General features: G+C 45.3%; 1 protein-coding gene across 3 annotated transcripts in view; it reads right to left on the minus strand.

Moving 5' to 3' along the window:
- AGBL1 (ATP/GTP binding protein like 1) overlaps positions 1-19,654 on the minus strand; it is a 403,598-nt gene that overhangs the window by 171,309 nt on the left and 212,635 nt on the right. For all 3 annotated transcript variants that reach the window (XM_025211966.1, XM_006030348.2, XM_025211967.1), the window contains exons 19-20: positions 13,329-13,458; positions 603-734 (exon numbers count right to left, since the gene is read on the minus strand). In XM_025211966.1, coding sequence (XP_025067751.1) covers positions 603-734; positions 13,329-13,458 — 262 coding nt within the window. The remainder of the gene's footprint in view (positions 1-602; positions 735-13,328; positions 13,459-19,654) is intronic.

The following is a 19,654-nucleotide window of genomic DNA, read 5'->3' on the forward strand; positions in this document are numbered from 1 at the left end:
GTGTGTAGTGCAAGGCAGACATAGGCCCTTGGTTTTACCTTCAATGGGCAGCATAACTGAATTCAACAGTGCAACACCCTGTGGCACATTTCTAATGTTATTATAAAGGGCTAAATGAGAAATGTGATGCAAAATTAGGGTTCACTCATACAAAAAACAGGTTAGCATATGAATCAGCACATGTTACCAAGAGAAGTTACCCAGAGGTTGTGGGATCTCCATCCTTGGAGGTTTTTAAGACTCAGATAAACAAAGCTTTGGCTGGGATGATCTAGTTGAGGATGGTCCTGCTTTGAGCAGGGGGTGGGACTAGATGACCTCCTGAGGTCCCTTCCAACCCTCATTTTCTACGATTCTATTATTCTATATCTGTTGCCATTGATTAGGTGGCACTTCCATCACGGTTCCATTTACAGGTGATGTGTCTCCTTGTCTGCATGCACTTTGGTCCAACCAACAGCCCTGTATTTCTCTGGACAGGGGGAAGAGCACACTTTGTTCCAAACTTTGGGGCAAAGACCAATCCTCAATAGACTCCCTGTGTGTGTGTGTGTGTGTGTGTGTGTGTGTGTGTATACACACACTGTAACATGAAATCCTACCCTGTAGCCAACATGCTCCGTGACCACCGCTGTGTCGACAGGGCAGCCTGCCTGCCATAATGTCTCCTTGATGCTGCATCCATAGAGGAACACATTCTTCTTCTGGGAGTGGCCATGGTAGTCACAGAAAACCTAGGGACAATATAAAAGGGGAAGCAATGGTTATGAGTCAAGACCCATGGGACATTTAGAGCACTCTAATTCCCATTGGTTTGCACAGCAGTATAAATTACAGTGGATTCCAGAGTGGACTGGTGACCAGTTTACAGTGGAGCAGCAGACTGTAGGCTGCTGTCCCCATGCATTGCCACTAGCAGGCAGTGGAGAAGCAGGTAACAGCCTGAGCAAGCAGCAACCCCAGCATAGTGGGTTGAACTTGATTACAGCTGCAGACACACATGTGCACCAGAGCAAATTATACAGACATAGAGTTACTGCAGGTTGTTTGTGGGGTAACTTCACACTAGAGTAAAGTGATTTGAATTGGTGTAGGGATGTTACATCAGAGGTTTGCTCCACATTTACATCTCCTGGGCACACCTATACGTGCAATTCATGTGAACAAATAAACTCTGGCACAGTTTGCACCTGAGTTTATTGCCCCCAGGCACCACATTTACATGTGTGCCCAGGACTGCAACATGTTGAGCCAGGTTGGAGCAGCCCCAGCTGGCAGGGAGTCTGCAGGGTCATCCTGCCAGTCCGGGGCTGCTCCAACATGGCTCCAAGTGCTGAGGAGGGGTTGGTTGGGGCATGAGAGTGCTTCAGTGCAGGGCTAGCTGGCAGGTAGCCCCAGCACTGAAGCAACCTTGTGCCCCCCCAGCTCCATCAGTGTCTACATGAACACTGCAGCACACTAAATAATGCCACTGTAGGATAGTACCAGTTTAATGTACCCTAAAAGGGACACACATGTAGACACTGAGACTTTACTGCAGAGCTAATTAGTCTACTCTGCAGGAAATGTCTCATGTAGATGTACCCCTTATAAATTAGATAATAGTGGTACAAATGTGTTACATGCAGCTAACATACTCCATATGCAGTACATACTAGGTGTGTGTAACATGCTCCATAACACAAGAAAATGTCTGGTTCTTGAAATGGCTGTTTTGTGACACTAGAGGGTCAATTAATTGTGAAACAATGACATTTTGCCAATTTGTTTTTGCTACTCAGACTTGGACATGCCCACAGTGCTCTCCACACCCTGTCAGTCGCTTGTAATTTACCTCCCAAGTTGCAATCTGTCCCTAAACTCTGACAATCCATGTAATGGTGGAGAATTCAGAGAGGAGAGGGGGGACTGTCGTGGCACAGATCACACCTCTGTAAAGATGCCATCATAACTCAGGAACCTACAAGTTCAGGGAAAATTATGACATAATAACAGGGCAATTTGTCAGGTTTCTTTTACTTCTGAACTTCACTTTTATCCTCATGAGAACTAAAAACTGCACTTTACCAAGCAATTAATCATCGGGTAGTGTCTTTAAATTCAAAATCTGTACTATAGAATCTGTGAGAAAACATAGCATGAGTAGTTACTGTACACGGTTGCATCACTACATATGTCCCTATAAAGCAAAGCACAAGACCTGACCTATCTACATGGCAAATAATCTCATTTCACATCCTCTACTCTGTCTATCTAATACATCTCTCTAGTATCAATTCTTGTGTAAACCAGGTGCTAAGCATATTCCCACTTTCAGTGGAACTTTAGATTGTCTTTATAAGCTTCTATTGACTCCTATAGAAATGAAAATTGGGATTTATTGATCCGAGAGGTAAATATTGACCCAGGCCTTGAAGAATAATCAATCTTGATGCTTGCAGAGATATGAAGTCAATATAGGGAGCACTGTTACGTATATTCTTCATGTTTTCATGAGGAATATTTGGAAATTTCTCCATTAAAAGACAAATATATCACCAGAAGAACAGCTGTTTCTTTTAAAACCAGAATGCAAAAGGCTCAGAAGGCAACAGTGCTCCGGAAAACTATTATTCACCTTTGATAAGTTAATCAGGAAGCAAAGAGGAACATTCAGATACCAGTGGAACAGGCGCTTTAGAATGCATTCATTAGATAGAGACAGATGGGAGCAGGAGGAAAGGAGAAGAAGTAGAGATAGTGAGCAAAATGAGACTGGGGGAATTTCTGCTACTGACTTCAAGGGGTGAAGATTTTGCCTTTAGCATATTTACCTGGTAATTTATCTCTTTTTTTTTTTCTCCTCAAAGACAAATGAGCTTAGAGAAACTAACTGCAGCCCATTAGAGGTGCATTATTAACACATGATACTCTCCCTGCAATGTCAGCTAGACCAGGCTCAAAGGCCGGCCTGTTTGCTATTCCTGAGAATGCCTCTATGCTGCCAGTAGCCCTATGCAAGAGAAAATCTCCATGTCACACTTCATAAGCTCACCACTTTATCTGCTTCCAAACCCAGCGCTACTGTGAAGCCTAAAGGTCTTTACTCTCTGGCCTTGGCTGGACACCTGACAATCCCAAACCTCCACTTTCAACTAAATTCTATTAATTTTATTGTAACCTGCTCCCATGCCCTATTTCATCCAGCTGTTGCAACCCACCCACTACCTAGCTTGCATGATCTCTAGGGAAAGGTCTGCTGTTGTTACATGACTATCCAGCACCCAATATGAATGGACTGTAATCCTCAGTTAGGATTTTTTGGCACTGTTGGAATGAGCTGTTACTAATGACTAGTGTTTCTCTTATTCTTTCTTAGTCCTGTTCCAGACAACAGCATGGTTCACATCTAGGAAAGTTCTGTTCCCCAGCTCCATATATTTGTGTGCTTAACTTCAAGCACATTTGGATCAGACCTAAAGTGGTCAGCACCCAAAAGAACTGAACTTAGGGTGTAGTTAAAGGGTGAAGTTACGTGTTACACTTAGACCATACTCAATTTTTAGAATGTTAACCAGTGTTAAAGTTAGGTCCTGTGAGCAGTTGCATGTTAAGAGTTAATAACATTTCTTCCCTGCACAGCTCTGACTTGCCACTAGAGGGCTGGCAGGCACGGGTATGGCTAGAAGCCAGGACACCTGGGCTCTATCCCTGCTCTGGACAGAGGGTGGTGCTGGGAGCTGTGCATCCTGGGATGCTGGAGGAGTGCAAATTGCTAATTTTATCTCCATGGAGAAAAGTGAAGTTACAAGCTAGGTAGCATGGCCCCGAGTTAACCCTTGCCTGAAGTGGCAAAACTTTGAGATGCTCAGAGGACACTCAGCATGAGTTAACAAGTTGCAGTGTGTGGACACTCATGTTTTAAGTGCCCTTAGTATGGTGTGAGTGTAATGCATAACTTTACCCTTAGAGCAACAAGCATCACCATGAGCAGGGGACAGGCATACAATAAAGCATGAACCGTTTTTATAGACACTATATTAAGGCAGCCTATTTCAAGGGGAGTTGGGCGCTAACTTCCTTGGATCCCTTAGAAAGTCCCAGCCTGGAACACTGTGGTTCATACATATGCATCACACACAGCTACTCTTCCACCAATTCCAAATTAGGTGGCTAACTGCATGCAGCCACCTCAGCCAACGGTTTATCTTAGCAGTTTGTTAACTTAAGTTGCTCCCTGCAGCTTCTTCCCACTCCCCTGCTAAACCTCACCACTGTTCTCCTACACTTCCCTGTCTCTGCAGCACTGTACTGCCAAGACCTGATACACAGGGATCAGTTTGTTTCCCAACAGCAAGTGTGCTGCATTATTTATACCATCACCACTAACCAGCGAAGGAGAGGGGAGGACTCAGAGAGCACGAATGCTGAGGAATAGGATGAAAATCCACAAGGGGCAGCGTTTCCAATTAAACACACCCAGGACTGCACAAACCCTGGAGACTCAATGCTCATGTCTTTGCAGAACTGTACGGTGAAATAACTCTGTCTGGAATGTGTGCAATTACCCTATAATCACCCCTTCTGAATGCCAGCGTTCTCCAGCTCTTTTAATGACAGATGCACATTTTTCCAGCTAGCGTTTCATCTAAGCTATCAGCAACATCCAGTCAGAGTTTAGGTTAACCACAGGTACCATGTGGAATTTATGCCTATGAATATCAAAAAGGATTTTATAGCTTCAGCCCTATTTCGAGGCAGAACTCCCAGCTCAATTGGGTATCAATTACCTGCCAATTTAGCTCATTACTAACATGCAAAAAGCACATATATTATCTGCCTAAAATATAATTTTACATATCAGAAAGCACCCAGGGATGATCAGCTAGTCAGACAACCAGATGGCCTGCTCAGTCCCAGCTCTATAATTTTGCACCTAGAAAAACCTGCAGATTATTCCTAAATAACAGGGCTGTTATAAAATGGGCCTATTGGCTGATCCAGTCCTACCCACCAGCATCAGGGTAGGATTACCACTGACACCGATTGCTGGAGGATTATCTGCAGTGTCTGCTTTTGGGACCTTATTTTGTTGGGTTGCCATTGGTTTCAATGGGAGCAGGGTCAGTGCCACTGTAGCTTGCATTACAGGGGATCTTTTTCACTGTTCAGCCTGGAAAGAATCCCTGTGCTGTAACCTGTAGCCTGACACCAAAGAAGCAAAACTCTTCCTAGGGCTTCAAGGGGCAAACATTCAATCAACCTGGCATCCACAAGCAACCAGCTTCCCTTCTAATCCACTCTTGTAGCTCAGACACTAACACAGTCAGTGAAGCATCCCTACCAACAAGAAATTATTGCAGTCCAAGCTGCAAGCTTGGAGCAGTCTCAGGATTGCCAACTCGCCTTATTTTATCATGAAGCTCTTGGCATTTGGTGATTATGTTAGAGTCCCTTTGGCTTGAGTTAGTTTATTACCTGAGAATCTCAACTTTAATTACAAAAGGGGGGTAAAAGAGTTCTGGGGCCGGGGGTGAAAAGGCCTTTCTATTAGTTAAGTTTATCCTGGCCGCATAGCAGAGAGTGAAACATGATTTTCTTACCATTTGAACACCAATCAGCAAATAAAAAGGACCCACTCCCCCCAAATATCTTTTTTTTCCTCTCTCCTGAAAATGAAGACCACTTTCACAATGATTTTAAAGATGGCTTTATTCTATCCATTTCCAAAATGTTTCTACTATATTATTTTTATCCATTGTTATCAATTCCAAAAAATGGAATTTCTAACTCTGAGACTTTCTCCCTCTGAAAAAACCCCATATGCCTAAGGTGACCAATAACAATAGATTTCTAGGGGTTTTTTCAGTGAAATAAAGAGGGAAACCAAAACTGACCAAACCAAGTATGGGAAAATGGGAGAAATGCTGAGAAAAATCAACTCTGTTTTCGCTACTTATTATCTGGGTACACAGGCACACCTACACTTCATATCCATGGAATAAATATTCAGCAGCCCTAGAACGGAGATCCTTCCCCAACTCGGGGCAGAAGGAAACTCTGCACAGGACATGCTCAGACAGGAGGGCTGAAACAACAGAAAGTGGTTACTGTCCTGGTGCTGACTCTGCATTGTTACTTCTAGCACCAAAAGCCCCTCAAAAGGAGAGCATGTCCCCATTGAGCAACACTTGCAGCTTCTGCCCTAAAAAGTGAAGTAGACAGAATCAGCAAAAGGGTAAGAGAAAGGAACTATCCTTGCCCCCATTTCACAGATTGCCAACCCAAGCTCAGAGATATTGGGAGACTTTGCCTAGCTCATGGAGAGGTTCATTAGCAGACCTGGGAACTGAGCAGTATTTGGTCACAAACCTGTTGTTCCTCTCTGACTGTTCATTCTGGGAGTATTAACGCACTATGCTTTCAGGGATAACTGATGAGTCAAGGCCATGCCCTTACAGCTAGCAGTAACTGTATAGCCAGAGGGACTAGATTATAGCAGATGACACAGGTTTAAACATCTCCATTCCCTGGTTGAAATCTCTTGGGGTTAACCAAGTCTTTGGTTGAAATACTGTTAAGATTTTTTACATGACACTGCCAAAGACCTGACCCTGCTATGCAGATCTTAAAGACCTGGAGGACTATTCCTTAGACATGGTGTTTGCTTTGGCTCCCTCACCATAGTTTTGTCCCTCCCATCTATTTGGCACCCTCCCTTTGTGAGGGGGCAGGGATGGGACTTGAACATTCATGCAACAACACTTGCATTTAACTTCTGAAGTCATTTGGGCTGAAAGGTACTATAATGTCTAAGATATAGTTTTCATAGATTTGATAGACATTAGGGGCTGGAAGGGAACTCAAGAGATCATCAGGTCCAGCTCCCACACCATAGGCAGGAAGTCAGCTGAGATCAAATGACCTGAGCAAGAAACATAACCACCTGTTTTTTGAAGGAGTCCAGAGTAGGTGCTTGCACCACCTCTGGGCAGAGTTTGTTCCAGACCCTGGACACACACAGTAAAGAACTTTCTTCTTATATCCAGTCGAAATCGGACTTCCTGGAGTCTGTGGCCGTTAGACCTTGTTATCCCTTGGGGAGCTCCGGTGAAGAGGTGTTCTCCCAGGTCCTGATGGACCCCTCTTATGTAATTGTAGGCTGCCACCAAGTTCCCCCTGAGCCTTCTCTTCCCTAGACTGAAGAGTCCCAAGTACCTCAGCCTCTCCTCGTATGGCCTTCCCTCCAGGTCTTTGGGTCATATGAGTGGCTCTCCTCTGGCTCTCCAATACTAGATGCAGTACTCCAGCTGTGGTCTCACCAGGGCTGAGTAAAGTGGGAGGATGACTTGCCTGGTTTTGTTTGAGCTGCATCGGTGGATGCATGCCAGAGTTTGGTTAGCTTTGCCAGCCACTGCATCACATTCATGGCTCATATTCATCTTCATAGATTTCATAGACATTAGGGCTGGAAGGGACCTCGGAAGATCATTAAGTCCAGCCCCCTGCCCCAGGGGCAGGAAGTCAGCAGGGATCATAGGATCCCAGCAAGATAAACATCCAAATTTTTCTTGAAGGCGTTCAACGTAGGTGCTTGAACCACCTCCAGCGGCAGTCTATTCCAGACCTTGGGGGCTCAGACAGTAAAGAAGTTCTTCCTTATGTTCAGCCTGAAATGGTCATGAAGCAGTTTGTGACCATTTGACCTTGTCATCCCTTGGGGTGCTCTGGTGAACAGACATTCCCCAAGATCCTGGTGAACACCCCTGATAAACTTATAAGCAGCCACCAGATCACCCCTGAGCCTGCGCTATTCCAGGCTGAAGAGCCCCATGGCTCTCAGTCTGTCATCATAAGGTCTGTTTTCCTGACCTCTGATCATGCAAGTGGCTCTCCTCTGCACTCTCTTGATCTTTTCCACATCCTTTTTTGAATTGTGAAGCCCAAAACTTTACATAGTACTCCAGTTGTGGCCTCACCAAGGCCAAGTACTACAGGAGAATGATGTCCTGTGATTTGCTTGAGAAGCATCTATGGATGCAAGCCAACGTTTTGCTCGCTTTACTAGATGCAGCATCGCATTGCAGGCTCATGTTCATCTTGCGGTCAATCACGACCCCAAGTCCTTTTTGTCCGTAGTGCTAGCCAGCGTAGCACTGCCGAGCCTATAAGCATGCTGCGGGTTTTTCTTCCCAAGGTGGAGTACCTTGCATTTTACAGTGTTAAACACCATCAGGTTCTTGTCAGCCCATTTCCTGAGCCTGTCAAGGTCAGCCTGGATCACCCTCCTGTCCTCAGGTGTGGACGCTTTACCCCAAAGTTTGGTTTCATCGACTAACTTGGCCAGTTCACTTCTGATACCAATGTCCACATCATTAATGAAGATGCTGAATAGTGTTGGCTCAAAGACAGAGCCTTGGGGGACCCCACTGGTCACAGCGCACCATGATGATTGACTTCTGTCAAACACCACCCTCTGGGTCCAACCATGTAGCCAATTCCCCAGCCAGTGGATCATGGTGAAGCTGAGGCTACAGTTGGCCAGTTTTGCTAGGAGGTGATCATGGGATACCAGATTGAAGGCTTTTTTAAAGTCAAGATATATGACATCAGTCTCTTTTCCCTTGTCCAGGTGATAGGTGACCTGGTCGTAAAAGGAAATAAGACTGGTCAAGCAAGACCAACCCACAACAAACCCGTGCTGGCTATCCCTCAGGATGTTGCCATCGGCCAGTCTGTTAAGAATGGTCTCTTTGATGATCATTTCTAAGACCTTCCCCGGGATAGAAGTCAGGCTGATGGGCCTGTAGTTTGCTGGATCCACTTTCCTCTCTTTCTTGAAGATAGGCACCACATTTGCCTTCTTCCAGTCTTTGGGCACTACACCAGAGTGCCAGGAGTTTTTGAAGATCCGTGCCAAGGGCTGAGGTATGATGCTTGCCAGCTCCTTGAGTACCCTGGGGTGTAAACTGTCAGGACCGGCTGACATGAAAGTGTCCAGCCTCCCAAGGTGTTCCTTCACAAGGTCAGCATTGATGGAGGGTAAGGAATCACCCTCACCCAGGCGTTCTCATCCCATGCCCCTGCTCCATGGGCAGGGGCACCCCTTGGGACTGGTGAAAAACTGATGCAAAGTACCCGTTTAGCAAGTTGGCTTTTTCCTGAGCGTCGGTTGTCAGTTGTCCCATCTGGTTTAGCAGGGGTCCATTGTTGCCCTCGCTTTTCCTCTGGCTCCCCACATATCTGAAAAAGGACTTTTTATTGTCCTTGATACTTGTAGCTAGTTGGAGTTCCATCGCAGCCTTGTGGTCAATCAAGACCCCCAAGTCCCTTTTGGTCATGGTGCCAGCAAGCGTAGCACTGCTGAGCCTGTAGGTATGCTGGGGGTTCTTCCTACTGAGGTGAAGCACCTTACACTTCTCTGCATTGAAGGCCATCAAGTTTTGGTTGGCCCACATTGAGAGCGTGTCCAAGTCAACCTTTATCCCCAGCCTGTCCTGCAGTGTGACCGCCCTCCTCCATAATTTGATATCAGCCGTGAACTTGGCCAGTTCACACCTGACTTCCAGATCTAGATGGTTGATGAAGACGTTAAAGAGTACTGGCCCAAATACCAAGCCCTGAGGGACTCCACTGGTCACCCTGCACCACATTGATTTGCTCCCTTCAACTAGTACTCCTTGGGTCCAACCCCGTAGACAGTTGCCTAGCTATCAGACCGTATGATGATCAAGGCCAAAGTTCTACAGCTTAACCATGGGGACATCATGGGGAACTAGGTCAAAGGCCTTCTTAAAGTCCAGATATATGACATCCATGTCATCTGCCTTGTCCAGGGCACATGTTATCTGGTCATAGACGGAGATGAGGTTGGTCAGGCATGACCTGCCAGTCACAAAGCCATGTTAGCTGGCATTCAGAAGCTTGTCTGGTTTTGATGGATCCCTTGACAATTTTCTCCAGGATTTTTTCAGGGATGGATGTAATACTGATTGGTCTATAGTTCCCCAGATCATCCTGCCTCCCTTTCTTGTAGATAGGGACCATGTTGGCTCTTTTCCAGTCATCTGGGACCTCACCCGACTGCCATGATTTTTCAATTATCTCTGCCAAGGGGGATGCAATGATGTCTGCCAGCTCCTTCAAGACTCTTGGCTACATTCCATCTGGGCCCACGGACTTGCTAATGCCCAGTTTCTCAAGGTGCTCCCTCACCTGATCCACATCAATTTGATCCTCCTGGGAGGGTGTGATCCTTCTGGGAGGGTGAAAAACTGATGCAAAAAAGTCATTTAGGAGATTGGCCCTTTCTTGGGCATTGGAAGTCAGATGCCCCATTGGATCTCTCAGGGACACAATGCTATCCTTGTTCTTTTTCCGACTTCCCACATATCTGAAGAAGGACTTTTTGTTGTCCTTGATTCCTGTAGCTAGCCTAAATTCAGTTTGTGCCTTGGCTTTTCTCGACTGCTCTCAACACGTGTGGGAGAGAGCAGAGTAATCCTCTTTGGTAATGCTTCCTGTTTTCCAGCTGGTGTAGGCTACTCTTTTGAGCTTAATAAGGTCCAAGAGTTTCTTATTCAGTCATGGGGGCTTCTTTGCCCATTGCCTGCATTTCTTGTGAGATGGTATGGCTTTGCCCAGTGCTTCAAGGATTATGTTTTTAAGAAATTACCATTCCTTGTGTATTCCCTTATCTGGGGGTGGTATGGCCTCTAATTGCCTGACTGACCAATTCTCTCAGTTCAAAAGTCAGCCTTCCCAAAATTAAGGCATTCCGCTTCCCCTTGATCCACAGATTGCTCACTAAGTCCTCCCCATTGGCCAGGACCAGATCAAGCAATGCCTCTGCCCTAGTCAGCCCACAGACCTCCTAGGTTAGGTAGAGGTCTTCGATGCATGTGAGGAAGCTACGCAACCTGTCAGATTTAGCTGTGTGCTCATCCCAAGAGATGTCAGGGAAGTTGAAGTCCCCCATGACAATCATATCATTCATAAATTCATTAAAAAGTCCATGTCTAGATTGGACCAAATCCCTCCATCAGTGCTGCACATGTTAGGTGCCACTCACGATTCCACAGTGACTGGAGAAATGAAATGCAGATCCTGGTGCACCAAAAGTAGAGTCCAGGGCCTCTTCTTTGGAGGGAGTGTGAGTGAGTGTGTGTGCGTGTGCATGTGCATGCCTGTGCGCACATGCGTGAGAGAGAGAGAGAGAAAGAGAGAAATTTAGCCTATTGTTTTCTATGGGAGAAGTGGCCAATTAAACTGGCTTTGGTTTGAAAGCCTATTAGCTTTAAAGATCTTTCCCTTTCTCCTTCAAGTTGCCTACTCCCTGCTTTGAAGAATCTGCTTTCACGTCACCAGGATAAATAAGACTAAATCAGTTCATAGAAATCATTTGGCTATCGGTGAACTTGACTCCGCAGGGTCCTGGAAAAAAAAACAAAAACCCAGCTTACCCCCGGAATCAGGAAAAGGTATTTTTGAGACTGTGTAAACTAAAATCAATGCACTCTTCAAAGGCAGAGAAAAATCAGTTTACCAACAGCCTGTCATGCAGGCAGAGAGCAAGGGAGACAATCTAAATCAATAGACTTTCTTCAGTCAGGAGCACTGACAACCTGCACTGGGCTTGTAGGCCCCTGGATATGACCATCGTGGGAGTGGGACAAAACTGTGGACACATTAGAGAGAGAAAGGAAGAAACAGCATGGAAAAACAGACAGAGAGGTAGGGGTGAGAGTAAATGGGGATAACCCCCCGCAGCGCCACACACAGAAAAGGATTGAGAACTCGCAACTGAGCCTCTAAGGGGCTGGACTCCCTCTGGTTCTCCATGTCTCCAGAAGCTCGATACTTGTGCAGCGGAGGAATGGTTATGCTGATAGGAAGACTGCAGACCTTTTCATCTCCATCTGGTCTTCTTTCATCAAGCCAGGAAGGAAGCTCTTTCTCTTTGCAACTGCCCCTGTATATAGGTTGTCTCTCCCTAGGCACTCCCCAGATAAGGCTGCTGCCGCCTGCCTGTCAGTCTGAGTCTGCACTTAAACCCTTTGAACATCTTCTGCTTTTCCCTTAGAGGTCTTGGACACGTTCTTCTGGGCCTTCTTCCTGTACAAGGTGGATTCATCACAACCTCCCAGGACAATGGGCTTTTTTTTTGGACTGCAACCTTCTCACCAGTTTGCATTGCCCCCCAAAATGGAAACATGCATTTTCTAAAAGTGAATTTACAAAAAAATGTCCAGACTAGCAAAGGCAGAATGTGCAAGGGAGTCATATGATCACAAGACATCCTTCATCAGGTCATAAAGGTGAGCAGAGAGTTATAATGATTTGTCCAATCAGGTCTAAAACAGACTGAGTGGCACAGTGGTCTTTTGTTCTGACTTTGATATCAGACTACTAGACAATGATGAGATAGTGGTCTATTCAATGACTTTATTATCCCAAGTCTCAGCTGCCTTTCACATTGTCACAGCTGGAGTCAGAAGCATGTTGTCATGTTTATGGCTGATTAATGTTATTTTATATTTTTAAACAAACTTTCCACTTGTCTGATTTTTTTTCACACAAATCTTTTTTTTCCCCCCAATTAGGGGCTGTCACTGCAAAAGTAGACATCCTCACTTTACTTATTGCAAGCTTAATCCACATGCAAGCATAGCAGTTTCTTCACCATTCAAAAATGCCCTCCCTGAAAGGAGAAGAAGAGGTTCCCGTCCCCAGGACAGGGAAGAATGTAAGTTTGGTCTTTTTTTTGGTGCTGGCTCTTATGATGTTGTTCACATTCAAGCCCTTTCTACATGGGCTGTAGATGCCTGAGCTGAACTCAGTTCTGTTGTGCTGGACTCTGTCTTGTGCATGCTAAAGCCACAGGTAGTTACCATGACTGCACATGTAAATGCTTGGTTAGATGAGAAATTTTTGCAAACTCCTCTCTCTAACATATCAGAAATGCTACATGCCAATAATGAGTTTACTAACAATAATGGTTGATAAAATTTTACACTGTTACAGATGTGTTCATGTTAGAGCCAATAACAGCTTCATGAAAGATGAGTATTGTTATCCACATTGTACAAATGGAGAAGCTTAGGCACAGACTGGTAGTCCAGGCAGGGCAATAGCCTCAAAATATGGAGTTACTGGTTCAATGGGTCTGAGGCACTAGTTACTCAGTAAAGCAAAGGTCTCCAAGCACTCCCTTATGCCCATAGCACAAAAATGCTGGAGACCCCAACTCACTGGGATCGAGATTGTAAAATGAAAGGAACCTTTCTAGAAGCCTGGTACGAGTGATCACCATCTGGTGACTGACACAGAAGAGGATGGAAGAGACTCACCAGTGGAGCCCGGCCAATACTGCGCAGGTAATAGAGGAAGCCCTTGCTGTGATAAATGGTTGGATGGAGCAGGGGGCTGGGAGCCAGCCACTGTCTGTTCAGGTCGTCCCCACTCAAGGAGCATCGGTGGCTGAAACCACAAAAAAACCCATTTAAATTAGAAAAGCCATTGAGTAGATTCATCAGAGCCCCCAGTTCTGGACAGGTCCTGCACTAGGGCCCACTTACCTGCTGTGATGTGAATGCATAGATAGCTAGATTTTAGAGAAGTGCTTGAGTGAATTAAAACTCCACAAAAGCTTATTTTAAACAATTCTACACTTTTTATTCTTCCCCCCAGGGCCTGCACAGTTGGAGTTACAATAACTACTTTAGCTTTGCTTTAAACAAGCAGAAATGATAAACAGGCCCAAGACCATTTCTAATATTCTAAAATGCCTATAAAGTCTGTGTCACATGAAATGGCATAAAGGGTGGGTTTTCAAACCCAGCTCAGGGGATCATTTTCACTGGAATTAATCCAAATCATAATCGCAGTGTTGGAAGGGACCTCCAGGGTAATTTAGTCCAAGTCCCAGCACAAATGTAGAATGCACTTTTCCAAAAGCAAACAAAGACTCATCCAGCCTCTTGAAAACCTCCTGTGAAGGAGATTCCAAACCTTTCCTTGCCAGCATTGTCATATTGTCCTAACAGATTTAATCTACATCTGCTTTGTTGAAATTTAAGCCCATTCCTTGGTTTCCTGCCTTCTGTGGCATGGGAGAACAGTTGCTACACCTCCTCTTTATGACAGACTCGCAAATATTTTAAAACTGCTATCATGTGCCCCCTTAGGCTCTTTTCCTTCAAACTGAACATATCTGATTTCTCTCAGCCTTTCTTCATAGCGTTTGAATTCCAGTTCCATTACCTTTGTCATTCACCTCCAAATTCTCTCCAGTTTCTCTATATCCTTCTCAAAATACTGAGTTCAGAACTGCATGAATACACCAGATAAAGCCATCTATTTTAGTTATCATATAACTAAAATCTACCTTGTCTTCCACTTGGCAAATCTACCTTGTCTTCCACTTGGCCTAACCAATCTCTCAGACCATTTTGAATATTTGTAGGCATCTACATGAAATAGCTGGATATTTCATTTACAACGTCCACAACTTGTGAGAAATGAAGCCATCTCAAGCACAAAGCAGTAAGATCTTCATGCTACACTGCACTGTTATTCAAAACACGTGGCTTTAAATGAAGTTTGACCTCAAAGTAAAATCTAAATAAAATCTAAGCATGGGCCCCCCCCCAGATTGGACCAAAAAAAGAGTCTTGCCTTAGCTGTTGAATGTTCCAGTTTTGTTTCTATAACAAATGCAAGATTGGGCCAGATGTTTGACTGCATGGAGGACTGTTACATATGTTTTACGTGATTATGCAAATATGAGTGGTCACTTTGTTTTAATTTGGAAGGCTCTCACTTGACATAGAGACTTTGCTCTAACTGGAATTGCCATTTGGAAACTGTGATAAAGTTCAGGAGTTGGACCCTCATCAGATCTGAGTTTGTGGTAGGGCCCCACCATGTTCAAATCATTGACATATAATGAAAAACAGTTATGTTGGCCTGGCAAAGTAGACCTAAGATGAGCTTGAGGGTATATATTCTAAGTGTTGCATGGCATTCAACCACAACTCCTAGATTGTTCCAGTCCCCCAACTAAAGAACATATGGAAAAAGAGTACAGTGAATAAGATCTCACAATTGATACATACTGCCTCAAATTTCCCTAGGTAGCTGATGTTGTACATAAAGGATTCAGCACAGCCAGTGCTTGAGGAGGATTCTTGGAGGGAAAGGGCCTGTTGGGGAAGAGCAGAGGCAATGGAGGCCTGAGAGAAAACAATAGTAGGTTAATCATGAGTGTTTTATATTTTTTATGTAGAAAAACAAGGCTCTGATGCCATCTTGGGGTTTCTGGCGACATCACAAGATCCATTCCACTTTCACTGTTGCGCTAATCAGAGCCCCCCTTCCTTTGCAATTCAGTTACCTTGTTCATACGTAGTAGCATAGCCTATTACCATACAATAGTGGGGACGTGTCATACCCTGCAGCTTCCTGCCTCAGCCCCAACTGGTGCTCCCTTCCCTTGCACCACTGAGACCTCCATCCATCCAGATAGAGCCCCAAGGGCTGCCTGGCACAGCTGCCAGAAACTGGGAATAGGAGCAAGGTCACCCCAACTTGTGGTGTATGCTTCTTAGTGAGGTCCCTGGAGTCCTGGGTGACTGAGCTCCAGGCCCAGGTAGGCAGACTTCATGCCATCAGGTCCCATGAGCAGGAGATTGCTGACTACTGCAGTTAGGCTCCCAGTTGTGGACCACAGGCCTAGGAGGCAAGGATGTGTTGAAGAAGTCAACTGCCGACTCTGGCGGTGGTGCTACCAAGAGGGTTTTGGTTTCTTCAAACACAGCACACACTTCAAGGAGAGAGGACTCCTGGGAAAGGATGGGATCCACCTCACATGGAGGGGTAAGTCCCTGTTCTCAGCCAGGATGGCTGATCTTCTAGATAGGGGTTTAAACTAAGATCGATGGAGGATGGGGAAACACTGACTGGTGCGTGCCTGAGGACTGGCACAGATCTGAAGTTGGGGGCATTAGGAAAGCCACTCTTGCAAGAGCTGAGGGAATGGTTCTCCCTCAACATGACAGGAAACTGAGGGTCTCAATTGGAGGACTCAATTGGAGGGTCTCAATTGGAGGTGCCTGGACACTAATGCCAGGAGCATGGGGAAAAAGCAGGAGGAGCCAGCCCTCCTATTCTCCAGTATGCATATGATCTAGTAGGGATTACAGAAACCTGGTGGGACTCCTCACATGATGGGAGCATAGCCATAGAGGGCTACACCCTGCACAGAAGGGACCAAGTAAGGAAGACAGATGGAGGCATAGCTCTCTATGCAAGGGAGCAGTACACCTCCTTGGAGGCCAACATCCGCTTCAAACAAGACTGGCTCAAAACCTTTGGGGTCAAACTACCATGGGGGATGGGGGCACAGTGAGAGAGACCTAACTGTAGGTGTATACTACAGACCACCAAACCAGGGGGAATAGCTTGATCTGGAGTTCCCGCAAGAATTAGCAGAGGCTGCATGCACACAGAACATGGTCATCATGGGTGACTTCAAGTACCCAGACATCTCTTGGGAGGAACACTTGGCTAAGTCAGATTGGTTGTGTTGCTTCCTGACTTGTATCGAAGAGTTCTACCTGACACAGGAAGTCCATGGGCCAACCAGAAGTAACACTCTCCTAGACTTGGTCTTGGCCAAAGGAGATGATCTGGTGAAGGACTTGTATACAGAAGGCAACAGCGACCATGAAACCATCACATTCACTGTCCATTGCAAGGCACGAAAGTCAGCTAGCAGGGTTGAAGTTCTGGACTTCAAAAAAGTGAATTTCACCAGGATTAGGGCAATAGTAGGGGAAGTGCTGCAGGACCAGGGACCAAAGGTGAAAGGAGTGCATGAAGAGTGTTGTTCCTCAAGGACACGATCCTCGAAGCACAAAAGAAGACTATCCCCATGCAGAGGAAACATACCAGAAGGGCAGTAAGCCCTCTTGGCTTAATAGGGATATCATGGTCCTCTTGAAACAGAAGAAAGAGGCATGCAAACAATGGAAGCTTGGGACAGTCCCCAAGGACAACTATACGACAATGACCTGCACTTGTAGGGAGAGGATTAGAAAGGCTAAGGCAGCAACTGAATTTAAATTAGCAGCAGAAATTAAGGGCAATAAGAAGTCCTTCTTTATTTAGGGAACAGGAGGAAAACAAATGGAGGCGTGGGGCCCTTGCTTAACAACTCAGGACAGCTGGTTACTGACACTCAGGAGAAAACTGAACTCCTGAATCACTACTTTGCTTCAGTATTTTACCGGACTAAGGGAAAAGCCATACTAGATAAGGTTCAGAATGGGCATGGTGGGAATGACTGCCTGCCTATTGTTGATGTTGAGCTGGTGCATGAATAGTTAGAAACATTAGACATTTATAAGTCAGCAGTGATGAATGAACTTCATCCAAGAGTGCTGAAGGGTCTGGTTGAAGTCATCATGAGACCTCTGGTGAAACTCTTCCAAAAGTCATGGTGCTCACAGGAGGTCCCTAAAGAATGGAAGAGAGCCAATGTTGTGCCCATCTTCAAGAAGGGGAGGAGAGAGGACCCAGGCAACAATAAGCTAATTAGCTTAATTTCTAACCCAAGGAAAATCTTGGGAAAAAAATTAGGATTCAAGTAGTCTCTGTGTGATATGCTTGCAGAAGTATTCTGAATGATAGCCAGCATGGCTTTGTCACAGGCAGGTCTTGTCTTACCAATCTCATCTCCTTCTATGACCAGATAACTCACCACCTGGATAACAGAGAGGAGGTTGATGTTGTATATCTAGACTTCCAAAAGGCCTTTGATCTGGTATCCCATGATGTTCTCATGGAAAAATTGAAGGATTTGGGGCTTAACTGCTCAACAGTCAGGTGGGGAGGAAGCTGGCTGCACGGTAGGACCCAGAGACTTCTAATGAATGGACCTGTGTCGTCCTGGCACGAAGTGGCCAGTGGTGTCCCTCAGGGGTCCATGCTTGGCCCAGTGCTTTTCAACATCTTAATCAATGATTTGGATGTACAGGTGAAGAGCTTACTGTCCAAGTTCACAGACAACACCAAGTTATGGGGAAGCGTGGTCACACTTGAAAATAAGCTGCAGATATAGGCAGACCTAGACAGGCTGGCAAGTTGGGCAGATCACAACCCGATAAAGTTCAACATTGAGACGTGTAAAGCACTCCATCTGGGGATGAACAATCCCCAACATACTTACTCGATGGCGCCAAACTGACTAGCACCACAACTGAAAGGGACCTACGGATAATAATAGACCATAGTATGAACATCAGCCAGCAGCGCGATGCTGTAGCCAGCAGGGCAAAGAACACGGTGGCATGCATCAACCGATGCATCACAAGCAAAACCAAGGAAGTGATTCTTCCGCTTTACTCGGTATTGGTGAGACCACATCTGGAGTACTGCATCCAGTTCTAGGCACCACACTTCAACAAGGACGTGGAAAAGCTTGAAAGAGTCCAGAGAAGAGCCATCCATATGATCAGGGACTTGCAAGGCAAGCCATGTGAGAAAAGGCTGAAGGACTTGGGTCTATTCGGCCTAAAAAAGAGAAGGCTGAGAGGGGACTTGGTAGCAGCTGACTGCTATATCAGGGGAATATATTAAGAGCTCAATAAACAAGTATTCACCAGGGCACCCTTGGGAAAAACCAGGAGCAATGGCCACAAACTCCTGGAAGACCATTTCAGGCTTAACACTAGGAAAAACTTCTTCACAGTCAGGGTGTCCAGACTGTGGAATAAACTCCCCCCAGAGGTGATGCAGTCACCTACCCTGGAAATCTTCAAAAGGAGATTGGACAGTCACCTTGCTGGGGTCACTTGACCCCAATTGTTTTTCCTGCTTACAGCAGGGTGAGGGGGCTGGACCCGATGATCTTGCAAGGTCCCTTCCAGCCCCTTACTATCTATAAACCTATGAATCAATGAACCCATTCTGCAAGTTGCAAAGTATTTGTCATGGCTGAAGCCCCAGAAGTCAGAATTTGCTGGTGTATAACTACAGCTGAAAAACTTTTACATAAAAACTTGGCAACCTGATGTCATGTTTATTAACAACCCATCAAATAAAGTCTTCTTACCATCTTCATCTTCCTGACATAGGTAGCTTGACTAAAATTAATGGCTATATTCCTCCCCAGATATAAAATGCTTGGCTACCAGGCCTCCTCTAAATAGATATGGATCCACACTTTACTCAGTCAGCTGCATTGACCTGCCCTTACTTCATAGTTTCATAGTCTCATAGTTTCATCCCCAGAGACCAAGAAAAACTAAGGGTCAGTTCCTTCCCTGCTACTGTCTACTTAAGTCAATGTGCAGCAATGATTTAAAAAAGAGAAAAGAAATAGAGTTTCCATCCCAAGGGAAATTCCAATACTTCCACATTGATTTTCATCCTGGACCATCCAAAATCAAACAAGCAAGGCTTTTTATGGAATAAAAACTTCCAAAAGATACTCAGAAATATTTGTTTTTACATTTTCAGTGTTCGTGAATCAAAACCTTTCAGTTTGGGTTGGACTGACATTGGCTGGTGTTTACCTGAGCTGCCCAGGCCTCTTCCTGCAGCTAAAATGTCAAGGTGCATGATGGGAGATGTAGACTAAGATGGAAGTCCAGCCCCGGTGGGAGTCTTAACA

Source organism: Alligator sinensis, unplaced genomic scaffold (genome assembly GCF_000455745.1).
Source record: "Alligator sinensis unplaced genomic scaffold, ASM45574v1 scaffold857_1, whole genome shotgun sequence".
Classification (NCBI taxonomy): domain Eukaryota; kingdom Metazoa; phylum Chordata; order Crocodylia; family Alligatoridae; genus Alligator; species Alligator sinensis.